At 32.5% G+C, this 16,205-nt stretch overlaps 1 protein-coding gene across 5 annotated transcripts in view; it reads left to right on the top strand.

Moving 5' to 3' along the window:
* LOC114251853 (cytochrome b5 reductase 4) overlaps window positions 1–16,205 on the top strand; it is a 50,709-nt gene that overhangs the window by 11,866 nt on the left and 22,638 nt on the right. For 3 of the 5 annotated variants that reach the window (XM_028186249.2, XM_028186251.2, XM_028186252.2), the window contains exon 2: window positions 770–1,091. In XM_028186249.2, coding sequence (XP_028042050.2) covers window positions 776–1,091 — 316 coding nt within the window. In that variant the 5' untranslated portion in view covers window positions 770–775. Of the gene's footprint in view, window positions 1–769; window positions 1,092–3,055; window positions 3,750–6,875; window positions 7,206–16,205 lie in introns of those variants that run through there. The other 2 variants (XM_028186253.2, XM_089740057.1) reach the window with 2 other exon arrangements.

Here is a 16,205-nt window from a genome sequence, read left to right as displayed (position 1 = left end):
TGTATTTAGTAAAATTGGTACTGTGGCGATGAGAGCACATAAACTGTTTACTCATAAATCTATCAAACTAGCCTATTTGAGAGCTAACGGTCTTCGTGCGATTAGTAAATGTAAAAAGGATTCGTTTTGGTTCGTACTAAAACTGCAAAATTTCGTAATTTAACTAACCATAATAAATTCTAATCATGATGAAATTTTATAAGTTGGTAGGTAGGATACATATGTAAATTTTTCACTTTCAATTTCTCCACCTTAAATTTTTGTTTTCGCTTCCCTGAGGTTATATTGAATGGTTTTTTCGTAAGAGAGAATATATTAGACCTGTAGAAGGATATTAGACCTGTAGATAATTGATACACATGAAATAATAGAAACTCGCCACTTTTACTATCATTTTCAGTTGGTCAAATATGATCAAATTAATTTATTCATTATTGACAGCCTAAATTTTGAAATTATGTAACAAACCCTCGATGTCAAAAGAAACCGGTGACTATTGAAGACTAGGTTGGGATGTGTTCTGGTTTTCAACTACAGCAATATAAAAACATAGTGCTTATGGGATCCAGTACTCGCCAGTACTATGAGTTCCACCGCTTGTTTTCGCAAATAAAGAAAATCTTTTTTTCCAAACATTGAAAAGGCTCTCTTCTAAATAAATAATACATCCATCCATGTTCGGTACACGTTTGTTATTCGATTTCGAAGGTCGATTCTTCGTTATTTTTCCATTCCTTTCCACATACAGTTTATTTTTCTCTTTTCACAGAAAAACATGGCGGACCCGCCGGAAATCGAAGAAGCGACGTCAACAAGAAGTAATTCACTTAAAATATCCCTTCCTACAGTACTGTGCACGCCTGAAACTTCAGATATTGATTCGTTTAAAACAAATTCGTTTGTTACGTCCGATTCGAACTTGTCTTTACCGTCCAACTTAGGTACACCCACGTCTCCCTTAAAAGCGTCCTCTCCCATGTCTTTACCGACGTCTCCGTTCACAAAAATATATTCCCAATCGAATTCCCTCGGTAATTCAAAAACTCAAGAAGATGGACCGAAGAGCCTAATCAATAGTAGCTCGGCGACCGGTAAGTTTTGTAAACAACTTGTTAATATTCAACGCTTGTTTACCTTCTAAGATGATTACTAAAGATTTCATAGAAAATGAGAATGATTATCACAAATACATTAGAAACGGATATATTAGAGCAACTTCTAATTTTATCTTATCTTATACTTTTAAACGAGCAATTCTTTTATATTAATATATATGTATATAATCTGAATCTCGGAAACGGCTCCAACGATTTTCATAAAATTTAATATACAAGGGATTTCGGGGGCGATAAATCGATCTAGCTACGATTTATTTTCAGAAAATTTTGTTTTATTCGTGTTTTCAATAATCAACTCTTTCCGACATCTATTGGCGAATAATAATACTATTTTTCTTAATTGAGGGCAACTAACCGCTTTAAGCACAAAACAAGATGGCTTTATAAAAAAAAAAAAAAACTAGTTTTATCTCATTTGAGTCACTACCATCTCTATAAGCTATAAACTCATGTAGAACCATTCGTAAGATTCATTTATTTGAAACGAGATTTCGTTGTAGCGTGTTAGCCACAAAGGTCACTAGAACATTTTTGTGAACACAAAATATAAGTCTAGACATGGACCTTTATTTAATTGTGGCTTTTTGTCTCTGCTATATTAAATCAGTCTAGTTATAAACGTTTAAGTAACAGATTCGGTCTTATGTTATGAGATTGGAGTTACTGTTTGTATCATTATTTTATGCAAGAAATCATATGATTTGTGAGGCAGTAACATTATGAAAAATGTATAAAAAAGGCTTACCTAACTATAGTTAAAAAAAATCTTTTATTCAGTACTAGACATGGTCTGCGGTTTTATTTGGGTAAATATGATATTTTTTACAAATAATGAAAGTCGTTGCATTTTCTGGGATAAATATTTACTTGTATTATTCTCGGTCCATAAACTACCAGTGGATTTTTAGTTCCGTTAAGACGTAAAATCATGAATCAGAAATCCTTGTTCTTATTTAATCAGAATATAAGTCTCCAATGTGTTAATCCAGGTTATAAAATATATTTCATTCAAATTCGCAAAGTTATTTTTTCGTTATTAAGTAATAAAAATTTAAACATATATATGTACATTTCTAATATCTTACATAATAATTTCAATAACGTGATGAAGTATCTCATTAATGAGTTTTTCTACTACAGTTCTGGAAAGTAGAATGTTAATTTTATTCTAAATTTAAACAATATATACCTACCATTAATTCTCAATCCTATCGCTCAATATTGTGCGTGTAATTATATCGGCAACAGTAACGAGAGATTATTAATTGATCGTTCACTGATTAGACTGTTTTCGAATTAATTGATCAAACGGAACTAAAGGGAAGCTCGATCTAAATTATTATTAAATTCAGGTGTCGTGTTTGTCAAATGTTTGTATTCGGTAAATATAATCGATATTCGAGAATTATCTTGTGTAGTCTTAATTTACACAGATAATACAATATTCAGGAGAGTTTAGTACGCGTATACGTATGGCTATAGCCATCAGACGTCATCTTTCTAAATAAGGACGACATTATTGAATAACCTAAATTAAAACTCTATTTTATAATTTCGTTATAAAATCTAACGAGAGTTACCGGAGAGTGGAGTTTGCCGCCTAATGTTAAATACTTTTGCCAATATTCATAAGCTCACTTCATTGCTTGCCATGTTATTATGGCTTAAATTATCTACAAACTTTAATCGATTTAATTGATTACTGCGAGAACAGTTTGACTTTATAATGAAGATGCTTAATTATCTAGATTATCCTTTCAAGCAGTTATTTTATTTACATGTAATGAATGTAATGCTATAATCATAAAGAAGCGAAGTAGCCGAGTAATGAAAACGACTTCTTATTCTTCTAATTGAAAAACGTATGTTATTTTTAATCTCTATTAGGGATGTAGAGAATATTAAGAAAATTTGCGATTTTTTTTTATCAAAAGTTTATCTTACAAAACAAGAATGAATGAAGAAATAATGCTGCTTCAAAACAAGAATACCCAAGAGCTTTACGTAGCGTACAGCGCTCTAATTACGTATTTAAAAAAACCTTCATCATGGAGGTTACTAATAAATCTTTGAGTACATATTTAATTTAGATCCTACTCTAAGTAGATAATCATTGCGGTTCTTTTCAATTTAAAGTACCTACTCTTATTGAGGTAAACCTTTTTTCGTACATGGAAAATGTGGAACCTTCAGCAGATTCATTCATATTCAGGCGCAGTTGAGCGGAGAGCGCGGTTGAGGGCGGGCGCGTGCCAAGTCTCCTGCCTGCATAACAATGACGATTGTTATTCGATTTCTTTTTTAATTTAAGTGCAAAGACGTTTCGCAATAAAACTTTAGTTAAAAATTAAATAATTGAACGAAGGCTGACTGAAATAAATTTCACGCGCTGAAAATACGTAATTTTGCGTATAATTATTGACAATACAATGTTTATTATGGAAATATAAATAAGCACGTGATCGACAGAAACATGGCGATTTCAAAGGAATGTGTTTTGTAAAATTTCGTGACTTATAAACGGAGTGATCATGCATTTAATTTGTTTGTATTGAAGCGGCCGAATGCCTTGTTGTGGTTGCTGGTGGAATGGGAGACAGAGGCATCGACCGCCCTATCCCGAAACTGCAGGTTAGGCTCTATATTAAACTACTCCTCATAGATATTTCCTGGTTCTGACTATCGGCCTCATACATATTTCCTGGTTCTGACTATCGGTCTAGAACACTGTTCAAATTTACTTAAGAATTAACACAAGCAATATTAATCAATGAATAGATGTTAAAAAAATACACTAAAAGCACGTGAGTATTTACTGTGTGAATTCAAAAATCCATATTGCAGCAACGCTGCCGTAAAACTCATTGTAATCACTAGGTGTGTTATTACATATTTTTTTAAACATATTTTCCCAAAGGTAATTTTCACTGTAAAATTGTAATTTATATGCGGTATTAACGTATTACTAAAACAAGTGCGAGAAGGTAACACCTTTTCCTCGTTCGCAACGAGTGTATTACGACCCAGACCCAGAGGATTAATACGGATTCTGTATGAGCGTTATCATAATAAAAGTAGAGTGTTAAAAGGTAAATACGGTTCCATGGCTTATTTAATTTTCGCTAAATAATTTAGTCATAATGAAATTGGTTAGTAAAATATTCATAATAATATGTACTAGTGGTCCCGCAGTAGTCGAAATTCTACTATAATTAATTGAAATCATAAGTTTGAACATTATTATGGTTGTATTGTCAAAGACTATTTATTATACTTCTATAATCACAGATTTCGCCAAGACTACACTATAGACGAATAATATTAAAGATAAACAATATTAACCTATTTTCAATTTGTCCACAGACTTTAAGCATTAACTAAAGTTGGACAATAAACAAAGAGTATATATACATGTGTGTATGTGTGTCAAACAGATGTCAGTGCGTGTAATGTTTTCTTTATTGATTTAATGTATCTTTTATGCATTACTTTAAAAAAATATTAGCATTGTGCAACCCTTCTCTATATTCTCTATAAGTGTGGGAAATTTCATACTCCTCCGTCCGCGCAATTTTCGTAAAAAAGGGATACAAAGTTTTTGCTTCACGTATTAATATATATGTATGTATGTGTCTTTGTGTACGCTCAACTCCACTTCTGAACAAATTCGAATGTAGTTTTCAATGATGTATTGCGATATATTTAGGATTACCCTTAACTTTTGACATACTGAGGTATATTTAGACTTAACTTACCGTTTGACATAATATATTTAAACTAGAGGTCCCGCAGTAGTCGAAATTCGACTATAATTAATTGGAATTGTAAATTTGTACACTATTATGATTGTATTTTATACTTCTATAATCACAAATTTCGCCAAGGCTACACTATAAAAAAATATTAATAAAGAAACAATATTTAATCTATTCTTAATTTCACCACAGACGTCAAGAACAAAAGTTTGACAATAAATAGTATGCGTGCGTGTGTGCGTCAAATACATGGTATGTAGTGTGTGTAATGTTTTCTTTATTGATTTAATGTATCTTTTATGCATTATTTTTAAAAAACTGTGCACTTATTCTCTATATTCTCTATAAGTGTAGAAAATTTCATACTCCTCCGTCCGCGCAATTTTCGTAAAAAGGGATACAAAGTTTTTGCTTCACGTATTAATATATAGATTGGTTGACAAATAAAAAGTACCAGTAAATTTTAAACCGTGCGAAATCGTAGGCAGGTATATCGTTAAAACTTTCTTTAATACTAATATTAAAGTTTAACTACATATTATAAGAAAATGTTTATTGTTTAAATGATTGAATCAAACGAAGCTAGAACCGGATATAATTTTACTAATACTTCTGGTGGTAGGACCTCTTGTGAGTCCCCACGGGTAGGTACCACCAATCTACCTATTTCTGCCGTGAAGCAGTAATGCGTTTCGGTTTGAAGGGTGGGATAGCCGTTGTAATTATACTGAGACCTTAGAACTTATGTCTCAAGGTGGGTGGCGCATTTACGTTGTAGATGTCTATGGGCTCCAGTAACCACTTAACTGCGAGCTCGTCTACCCATGTAAGTAATAAAAAAAAGAAAAAGAAAAAAAATACTTTTGACATACTGATATAGATTTAGGCTTCACTCACCGTTTGACATATTTAAATAGTTCGACAAATAAAAAGTATCAGTAAATTTTAAACCGTGCGAAATCCCAGGCAGACATATTGTTAAAACATCCTGTAATACTAATATTAAAGTTTAACTACATATAAGAAAATGTTTATTGTTTAAATGATTGAATCAAACGAAGCTAGAACCGTATATAATTTTACTAATAATAAACTATAAAAATATTAAATATACTATATCGTTGTCAGTTAGATACTTATAAAGTAATAAAGGGCATATTTAATTTATCTATATTATCCGTTCTTAACTCAAAATTAATTGCACGCATTAACACGGTTTTCCTAGTTTCCGTTTAATTTTGAATGCGTATCAAAATATTCCAGAAGCTGAGATTCAATTTGAAAATAATTAATTTCATTTATATTACGGATACAATCCGCGTGGGCGCTCCTTGTCAACGCGGTCTAAATATTAAAGAAAACAATATTTCGATCGGTCTGAAACCATAAATATTTTTCTCAGAACAAGATTTGAAAAAAGCGTAGCTGTTGTTTTAATTCGCTAAATGTTTTGATGCACGCGAAGAAAGTGTTTATTTTCTTTATAAACATTTATATTTTTATCGGACCCTTCAAATCGAAAATATATAATTTGGTTAACATTATAAAAAAATTCAAAGAAAGCAATCGAAGGCAATACAAAAGAAACCCGAAAACTAACTTTGTAATTTAACCTTGATTTCCTTTTGAACATAGTTGCGTGATATATATAAACATATTGACTGTTTGATAACTTTTAGAAAACTGTAGAAAAAAGGGTTTTCTTTATCGATTTCACGAAAATAATTTGTAAAGAAATATTATTATTATTTTTTTGTTGCTTAGATGGGTGGACGAAATCACAGCCCATGTGGTGTTAAGTGGTTACTGGAGCCCATAGACATCTACAGCGTAAATTCGCCATCCACCTTGAGATATAAGTTCTAAGGTCTCAGTATAATTACAACGGCTATCCCACCCTTCAAATCTAAACACATTACTGCTTCACGGCAGAAATAGGTGGGGTGGTGGTACCCGTGCGGACTCACTAGAAATCCTATCACTACTAAAGAGTATTACTTTATATACTATTTATAGATACAGACGATTCTATTTGGACAGAAAATTCAATCGATTTATTGGTACAAACTTTATTACGGTTTAAATGTTAAAATTTAACATCACAGCTCAATGAACTGAGTATGAATGCATCTATGACGTTAGATGGTATTCTTTATCTAAAAACGTGCCTCGAATTCTAATGTCATATTGATTGTTCGTTAATTTATTGTAAATCGAACAGTAGCTGGTTGTCTACAGAGTGAAGCCGTAACTAAAACTAAAATGTTTTGTTGTTGTTTACCACATAAAAATAATTCTGGAAGCGAAACTTCAACGGACTCCGAAACTCAAAGTAAGTGTAATTCAGTTTGAGAAATCTGAAAGGAACTCCCTCGTTAGTCACTTCAAATTCTTTAGCTTGAAATTAATAAATGAAGTCACGTAGCAGGTGTGCGCCGCAAGTAAAATGTTTTATGACTTTTATTAAACTAATTTCATTTGTGACTCAAATTCTTTGCATATTTTTATATAACTAGAGGTCCCGCAATAGTCGAAATTCGACTATAATTAATAGAAATTGTAAGTTTGTACACTATTATGATTGTATTTTATACAAATTTCGCCAAGACTACACTATAAAAAATATTAACAAAGACAAACAATATTTAATCTATTCTCAATTTGACAACACACGTCAAGAACAAAAGTTTGACAATAAATAGTACCTACTAGGCTGCACTAAAAGTATCGGGAATTGAATATTTCCACTGTTCCTGTCATATTAAAATCTTTTTAATTTAATACTCCTTGGTTTTAAAAATCGAATACCATTTATTTATTTAAAAAAAGATTCTCGGTCTTGTCACGAGGTTTTGTCAAACTTGTTTAGTCGTTGAGAAAATGGAATTGACTCGAGAAAATTCAAGAGCGAAGATTTATTATGACTTTCGAAGTGGTTTAACACAAAAACAGTGTGTTGACCGGATGATTTCTGCATTTGGTGATGAAGCCCCATCCAAAACCACAATTTATCGCTGGTTTGCTGAGTTTCAACGTGGACGTGTCAAGCTCAATGATGATCCCCGTCAAGGTCGTCCAAAAACTGCAGTCACCCAAGAAAACGTTGATGCTGTGCGTAAGCTGATTGAGGAAGATCGACATGTGACATACCGCGAAATTCAGGCAACTTTAGACATTGACATGAGTCAAATACAAATAATCTTGCATGAAAAATTAGGTGTAAAAAAGTTGTTTTCCCGATGGATACCGCATTCGCTCTGTGAAGAGCAAAAAGCGGCTCGCGTTACTTGGTACGTCAGAACTCTCGAAAGATTCCACGCAGGATCCTCAAATGCTGTATACAACATTGTATCAGGTGACGAATCCTGGATATACGCGTACGAACCCGAAACAAAAAACCAGTCACGAGTTTGGGTGTTCGAAAATGAGTTAAAGCCAACAAAAATTGTTCGTTCACGGAGCGTTGCAAAAAAATGGTGGCCACGTTTGTCTCCAAAACCGGCCATGTTACGACTATTCCTCTTGAGGGACAAAGAACGGTTAATGCAGAATGGTATGCTAGCATTTGTTTGCCACAGGTCGTTTCTGAACTCCGTAAAGAGAACTGCAACCGCCGCATCTTCCTCCATCACGACAATGCGAGTTCTCACACCGCGCACAGAACAAAAGAGTTTTTAGAGCAAGAAAACATAGAATTATTAGACCATCCGCCGTACAGCCCCGACCTAAGCCCTAATGATTTCTATACTTTCCTAAAATAAAGAATAAATTGCGTGGACAGAGATTTTCATCACCTGAAGAAGCTGTGGACGCCTACAAAACGGCCATTTTGGAGACCCCAACTTCCGAATGGAATGGGTGCTTCAATGATTGGTTGCATCGTATGGAAAAATGTGTCAAATTTTGCGGAGAATACTTCGAAAAGCAATAAATACATTTTTAAATAGTAATGTTGTGTCACTTCGTTAATTCCCGAAATTTTCAGTGCCGCCCTCGTATGCATGCGTGTGTGCGTCAAATACATGGTATGTAGTATGTAGTGTGTGTAATGTTTTCTTTACTGATTTAATGTATCTTTTATGCATTATTTAAAAAAAATATTAGCATTGTGTACTTCTTCTCTATATTCTCTATAAGTGTGGAAAATTTCATACTCCTCCGTCCGCGCAATTTTCGTAAAAAGGGATACAAAGTTTTTGCTTCACGTATTAATATATAGATACACACATAAATGAAAAATTCGTACTGATTACTATATGAAACCTATTTTAATTTCATTCAGCCTGTCTGTTCGTAAATTACCTACAGTTATATTGCTTGAAGTTTAGCAAAACTATTGGTAGAAACGTACGAAATTACGAAAAAAAAAATTAAGCTGGCACGCCATCGATATATCAAAGGGTGAAATTCAAATGAACTCTATAGTCTACAGTAATCTGTGTGATTCACCTATCAAAGATGAGCTAGAGAAGATATTGAGGTTAGTAAATATTTTTGGCCAGCGTTAAAATTAAGCTTAGTAAATATTTCTTTATTCATTGAAGTTAATAGTTGTTGAAGTATAATAAGAGCTTTGAACGAAAACCATCTCGCACCTGTCAAGTGCAATTGCTTAAATTTGGAATATTTTCTGTTAAACTCTGTTTTCGGTGAAGCGGCATATTTTGTTGAATTTATTATTACTTCAAAAATTTAAACAAACCACAGACCCCTTCTTTGTTCGTAATCTGACACAGAGCAGCCCGGGTTTTTTTCCATTTAAGTACTAAAAACATATGTGCTAGTTCTTAAAGAATCTCTTTAACAACAAAATTATCAACAACAGTAGGCAACATAGATAAAATATAGATAGTATTAAATAGTAAATATTATCGTGAACTATGCACACAATATCTCTATCTAACATTTCCTTTAATTTTGATTATTATGTAAACCGTTTAATAGTCCGTAGCTTAGTAATAGTCCTTAGTTATTTTTCAGCCGTATGAGAAAATGGTATCTTTTTTTTTTTGTATTCCTTAGATGGTTGGACGAGCTCACAGCCCACCTGGTGTTAAGTGGTTACTGGAGCCCATAGACATCCACAACGTAAATGCGCCACCCACCTTGAGATATAAGTTCTAAGGTCTCAAGTATAGTTACAACGGCTGCCCCGCCCTTCAAACCGAAACGCATTACTGCTTCACGGCAGAAATAGGCAGGGTGGTGGTACCCACCCGCGCGGACTCACAAGAGGTCCTACCATCAGTAATTACGCAAATTATAATTTTGCGGGTTTCATTTTTATTACACGATGTTATTCCTTCACCGTGGAAGTCAATCGTGAACATTTGTTGAGTACGTATTTCATTAGAAAAATTGGTACTCGCCTGCGGGATTCGAACACCGGTGCATCGCTACACACGAATGCACCGGACGTCTTATCCGTTAGGCCACGACGACTATCTATTTAATAATCGTTATTTATGATGGAAGTCGAACCGTTCCAGGCCACACATATTGCAAATAAAATACGTAAATATATTCTACGATCCACTAAGGTTACAAAAATTTTATCCATATTCAAGAATTGTTATCTATAAAAATCAGTTACTACTTGAATTCAAGGTCAACGCTGAGACATGAGCCGAAAGTCAAATAGTGCTATAATTTATTACCTACAATGTTAGTGCTACATGTAATACTAGTAAAAATATAAGCAAAATAAATGTAGCCGTAGTTTATTTATGCTGTACATTACTCAAAGCTAATAGGAAATTCTTAATTAATCAAGTAAGACGACAGACAGGTCAACGCAATGTAATTGAAAATTTTGATCCTACAATATCCTTTCCTTCAAACTTTCTTCGTTTAAAGTTTGATTCGTTCTTTCAATCTTTGATTGTAGATTTCGTTGTTTTCTCTTTAATTCAGTTTCATTTTCTTACTGTTATAATGGTGTATTGGTCTCCATCTATTTATTTAACGCCTACTTTTTCACGATTCTCGTTATAAATACCAATGAATTGAAATATTTAGAAAGCAAAATACAAATTGTCTTTCTGCGAAATAAAAAAGTACGTTAATAAATAAGGCCCTAGTTTTTTTATTATCTCCGACTACTTTGAGCTACCTTTTTACTTATTGTACCATATATTGTAACAGTATTCTTATCTTATTTATAACTAAATGTACCTTAACAACAAAATAAATTTCTAATCCTAGGCAGATTTAAAATTACTTGACATAATTATAAACAAAATCAAACGACAATCTGGAGAAATGTACTAATGAAGGATGGGCACGAAATGGTGATTATGCTACTAGATAAGGTCACTACTAGAAGATCCGCAACTGGCACTGGTGAAGCACAGATTTGTATGGTAGGACAGTCAGAGGCTCCAATTTTTCACTTGTAAGGGGGCAGCAGTATTCACGTTGTGGGATTAATATACTTCGCTAATAGCCTAAAATAAAGGTTATAAGTTAACATGCACAACTTTGCTCATAAAAAAATTAACTGTACTGCTATTTATTAGAACTGTATTCAGTAATATTTCCCGATGTATCTACAAAAGCATGTGAATCAAGTTCAATAATCGGTGCACATATACCTACTGAACTGATGCAGACTTTGTGCCAGAGACAAACTCTAGACTTTAATGCTCCTTCTCTGGTATGGCTTTGTATAAGATATTACGTTCAGCTTTTTTGTAATGACTAGCTCTGATAGTCTCGTTGCAAGTTAGCAATGAATAAAATTAAATCTCATTCAATTAATCGTTAATGCTCAGTACGGTAAGTTGTAAAATTTATAAAACGAGTTTTAGGTTGGATACTCTCGGACTACCCTAGAAAAACTGTAAAATGCTCCAACTTTGTGTTCTCAATCTCGTTGATACTAAGACAATTTACGTAATGAAGGATCCTTTTAAAATCTCACCGCTTAATGATTTTTTTTGTCGACGTAACTAAGCAAATATTTGTAGGTAGTCACCGTTTCTGAAAATTCAGCGGTTCAAACTGCCCGACGAAATTGCTCGTTAGTTCCGCTTCCGCCTTGTCTTGAGTGCTTTCCCTGCGTACAATTGTTATTTTTTGTACCTACTCCAAAATCTATCGTTTCCCTAACAATTTGTACAATATTTTTGTAAGCTCCCTAAGAGAAATGAGATATTTCTATATTTCTCGGTCCTGATGTAAGTATATAATGAGGGAAGAATATAATTTGTAGACACATTAGATAGTCATAATGAATGATGACCCTAAAATATACTTTTTTGGAAGTCGTTAAATACTCGTATATGTCACCTTGGAAGATAACGCTTTCCGGCTACACACAATATGTTATGTATAGAATATGTTAGAGAACATCGGTAAAGATAATTCTTATTTGTCCCCTTCAGGAATTGATACTTGACAACAGGTAGAAAAACTGGGTCATTCTTGGCGTTTACCTACCTCATATACAAATTCATTTATTAACGATCTGGGAGCCGGGCGCCAGTTTGCCTGCCGCCAAAGACAAACAAACCTTATGATGACAGTCTAAGTTTAGCTACATATAGAAGTTTACTTTTAGGTAGTTTGTAGGCGTCCTCGCCTTCACTTCCACTGTTCTGGCTTTTGGAGTACTCATACGTTGTGAAGATATTGTTAAATGTCTTAGCGATTTCTTCCACGTAGTACTCAACTGTTAGAATGTGGGTATAAAAAAGATAGTCGACTGCGGCCACAATGCTATTAAGTCTTCGTAATCTCAAGTCTAGGGGATACCTAGATGTTTTAACATCTCAACATTGAAGGAACCGTAAACTCACCTGCGTGTCGAAGTAGCTAATACGAAAACGTTGCATAAATTCATAATAATTATTCAAATAATTTTCTATATAACCTTAAAAGGTATTTGCGAAATACAATTTTCCTACAGCTTTAATGCATCTGAATAATCCATTTAAACACAAGTGCGGCGTAAAAGCTAATGGATATCGTGAACCGGTTGAAATTTCCATTAAGCGAATGTTTATTGGTACCTCAATAAATGTTGTCTGACAATACCGATCCCACAATGAAGCTGAATATAATTATTAAGGAGTGAAATAATGAACAATGAACATTACGGGGCACTGCTGCTGAGCGGCTGTGAAATAAATATTAAATCTTCAAAACTATAACTTTTTAGACTTTTTGAGATGTTGGAAGTTCTCGCCGTGTGTCTCAAATTTTGATGTTGTATAAACTTCGGTAACAACTTAAAACCAGGTGAGCTGTGAGCTCATCTGAACAATCTAAACGAATGTAAAATTAAAATTATATTCTGAATTTCCTTAATGTGGAAAAATCTAAAAAACCTCCTACACATTAACTAAAATAATATGCAATTTCATTTAAATAAATTAGGGTATTAAATATATTCATGAACACGTATACTTTAAAAAAATATAAACTCAAATTTAATAGGTTCTGTTCTAAAATAAAATAAAACTATCTTAACATTTTTCGCATAGAATAACACTTTTATTTTACTCCGTTCATATCATCATGACATTAGAGCGAAGAGAATAAGCATATAAAAGAAAATTTCCATCTGAAAGAATTTCAAATTAGTTATTCCACAACATTACAGAGTAATTTTGTTTTCCAACAACTTATCGTTTAATACAACTTACAAATTCTTTTCTTGGATGGAATATCCATTAATTTGGTTACGAGTTTTGTTAAAGTTTCAAAAAATATCAGACATCTACTTACTTAATATTTTATTTCAAAACAAAAGCTGTCAAAATAGAGGCTACTATAAATTTAAAATTAATAAAGCTGTCAAGTCGTAACGATTTGAATAATACTTTTGGTATACATTTTTTACCTAAGATTGTATGCTAATACCTACTTACCAAAAAAAAAACTGCGTGCGTATAAAAAATACACATGTCAGAAGTGAAACTTCTTTGACAAACTAATTTTTAAATCTCGTTTATATTTATCCTTATCTAAAGCTTTAGATTTCTGAGATTTAGACGAAGGGAAAGGAAGATATTATGTTACGAATTCAATGAATTATTAATGTTTGTAATCTGAAATGACGAATTGCCCCGTGTTTTTTGTCAATATTAGAAAGTAGTAGGTAATTTAATAAATAAAAATTAAATTAGAATGTTTAAAAGAGAAATTAAGAAATATTTTATATTTTACGAAAAATAGTCAATTAAATTCTTTAGTGACAATTGGGAAATTAAAATACCACCTGTTATTTCAAAACATTAAAATTTCCTAACCTTCAAACGAATTAACATAAAAAGTTGTAAATTAACAAATGTATTACTTTAATATTACTTATTTATTCTTTCACGTTTACTTAAAGTAATGTTTAATTAAGAGTAAGACCGCAATTTTGTCTCTCAAATGAAAACAAGTATTAATAGTTAATTGTAATGCAACTGTTTTCTGTTACTTATGTATTGCCGCGGTTGAATGTTGAAACATTAATCTGATTTTGACTGATTTTTGGCTTAATGCATTGAATGTCAAATAAAAATCAGCTTAAGCACGGGTCACTGTACAGTGTGACGAGGAGATGAACTGATAGTGTATTCTTTAGATTGTGTATTCCCAAAAATAAAATTCACCAAAATTATATTTCACTGCCTTAAGGTAGATATTAATTAGTACCGTGTCGGCTACATAACTATTCGTTACCCAGTACGTATATAATGCCTATCTTTGACTTTGGTATTTGAGTTGGTCACCCCGGCAACTGCTCGACCTAATTAAGAAACTAAAATTGTCAGGATTAATCAATAGACTCAATGTCTTCAAGACAGTAACTGTACAGAAAATTACATTTTTGATTAAATACTTGTCAATGGTGAATTTAACTTTTTCTTTTCTATTGTTATTGAAGACTTGTTTATCTCCTTGATTTGTATAAACCACAAAATACTATATTCACTTAACACATGTAATAATCTGAATTACGCCTTTACCTATTTCAAGAAATTTCGTTTTCATTGAATTCCTGTGTCCTACCTTACACTACTAAATAATTCATTTTCTTTCATAAAATATACACAGTTCTTGGTGAGCCAAGTTGTCGTCTAATGAATTAGTAATCATATAACCAATGAAGCAAATAGATTTTTCATTATATATTTTTCAATCAAAGTATAAAGGCGTATATACGTTATTACAAGCGGTTAATGTTGGCGATAGATATCCAGGAAAGGGGGCAGTCAATTTACGTCTAACGTAATCAAAATTCATTACTATAAAAAATCCCTATTTCTTTAATATTTACACTCAAGAACTCATTATGATTCTTTCCCATTTACATATTGGCTTCTTTCTAGAAATTAACATATTTTTTTTATCAAAGAATTTACGAAATAGACGTCTAACGCATCTGTTCTTTTTTCCAATTTTCTTAGACGCTAAGAGCGGTCGGTCTAAAAGTAATTTGCTGACTGTCGACATTCAAAGCTCGCTACTACTTTGAACACTTGGCTTTTCAAATACCTAATTTTAATTACACTCCTATATTGATAAATTGACTTAAAAAATAAGTGGAGAAAAATTGATCAATATTATAATTCATCACTTTCTAAATGACAAAGTAAACCACCCCACCTTTGTAAATTAGTTAATACTAGATGATGACCGAGCTTTGCTCGTTTTTTTTTTATAACGCCATCTTGTTGTGTCTTTACAGCCCTTTAGTTGCCCTCAATTAAGAAAAACAGTATATTATTATTCGCCAATAGATGTCGGGAAGAGTTGATTATTGAAAACACAAATAAAACAACATTTTCTGAAAATAAATCGTAACTAGATCGATTTATCGCCCCCGAAATCCCCTGTATACTAAATTTTATGAAAATCGTTGGAGCCGTTTCCGAGATTCAGATTATATACATATATATTAATATTTTATACAAGAATTGCTCGTTTAAAGGTATAAGATTAAAAACCCTAATCCCTACTATTAAAAAACAGTATTTTAAAAAGCATTTCCTCATAACAATAGCTCTCAGACGATCTCATCAAAGCTATGAAAACAAATCCTAAATGTGTGTAAAAAGAATTTTTACGACAAGAGCTATGAAAGCGATGAGGTCACCAGACAACACCCGTTCTAAAACTGTATTGATTCACTTCATAGTGGCTTTATATCTAGATTCTAGCTACAATAAAGGCCTGAATCATCTTTATCGATTGCACGGCGTTTGACATTTCACTATGTGGGTCACAGTTCAGTTGTTTATTTAATATTAATCATGCACTTTGTTTTCTTCCTATTTGTGCCTTCCGTTGTAGTGTTGCAGGTATTTAAGGTTTTATATTGTATATTTGTTACCTT

Source organism: Bombyx mandarina, chromosome 03 (assembly GCF_030267445.1).
Source record: "Bombyx mandarina strain Sakado chromosome 03, ASM3026744v2".
Lineage (NCBI taxonomy): Eukaryota > Metazoa > Arthropoda > Insecta > Lepidoptera > Bombycidae > Bombyx > Bombyx mandarina.
Note: the sequence above shows the minus strand (reverse complement) of the source record. Positions and strands in the feature narration are given on the sequence as shown.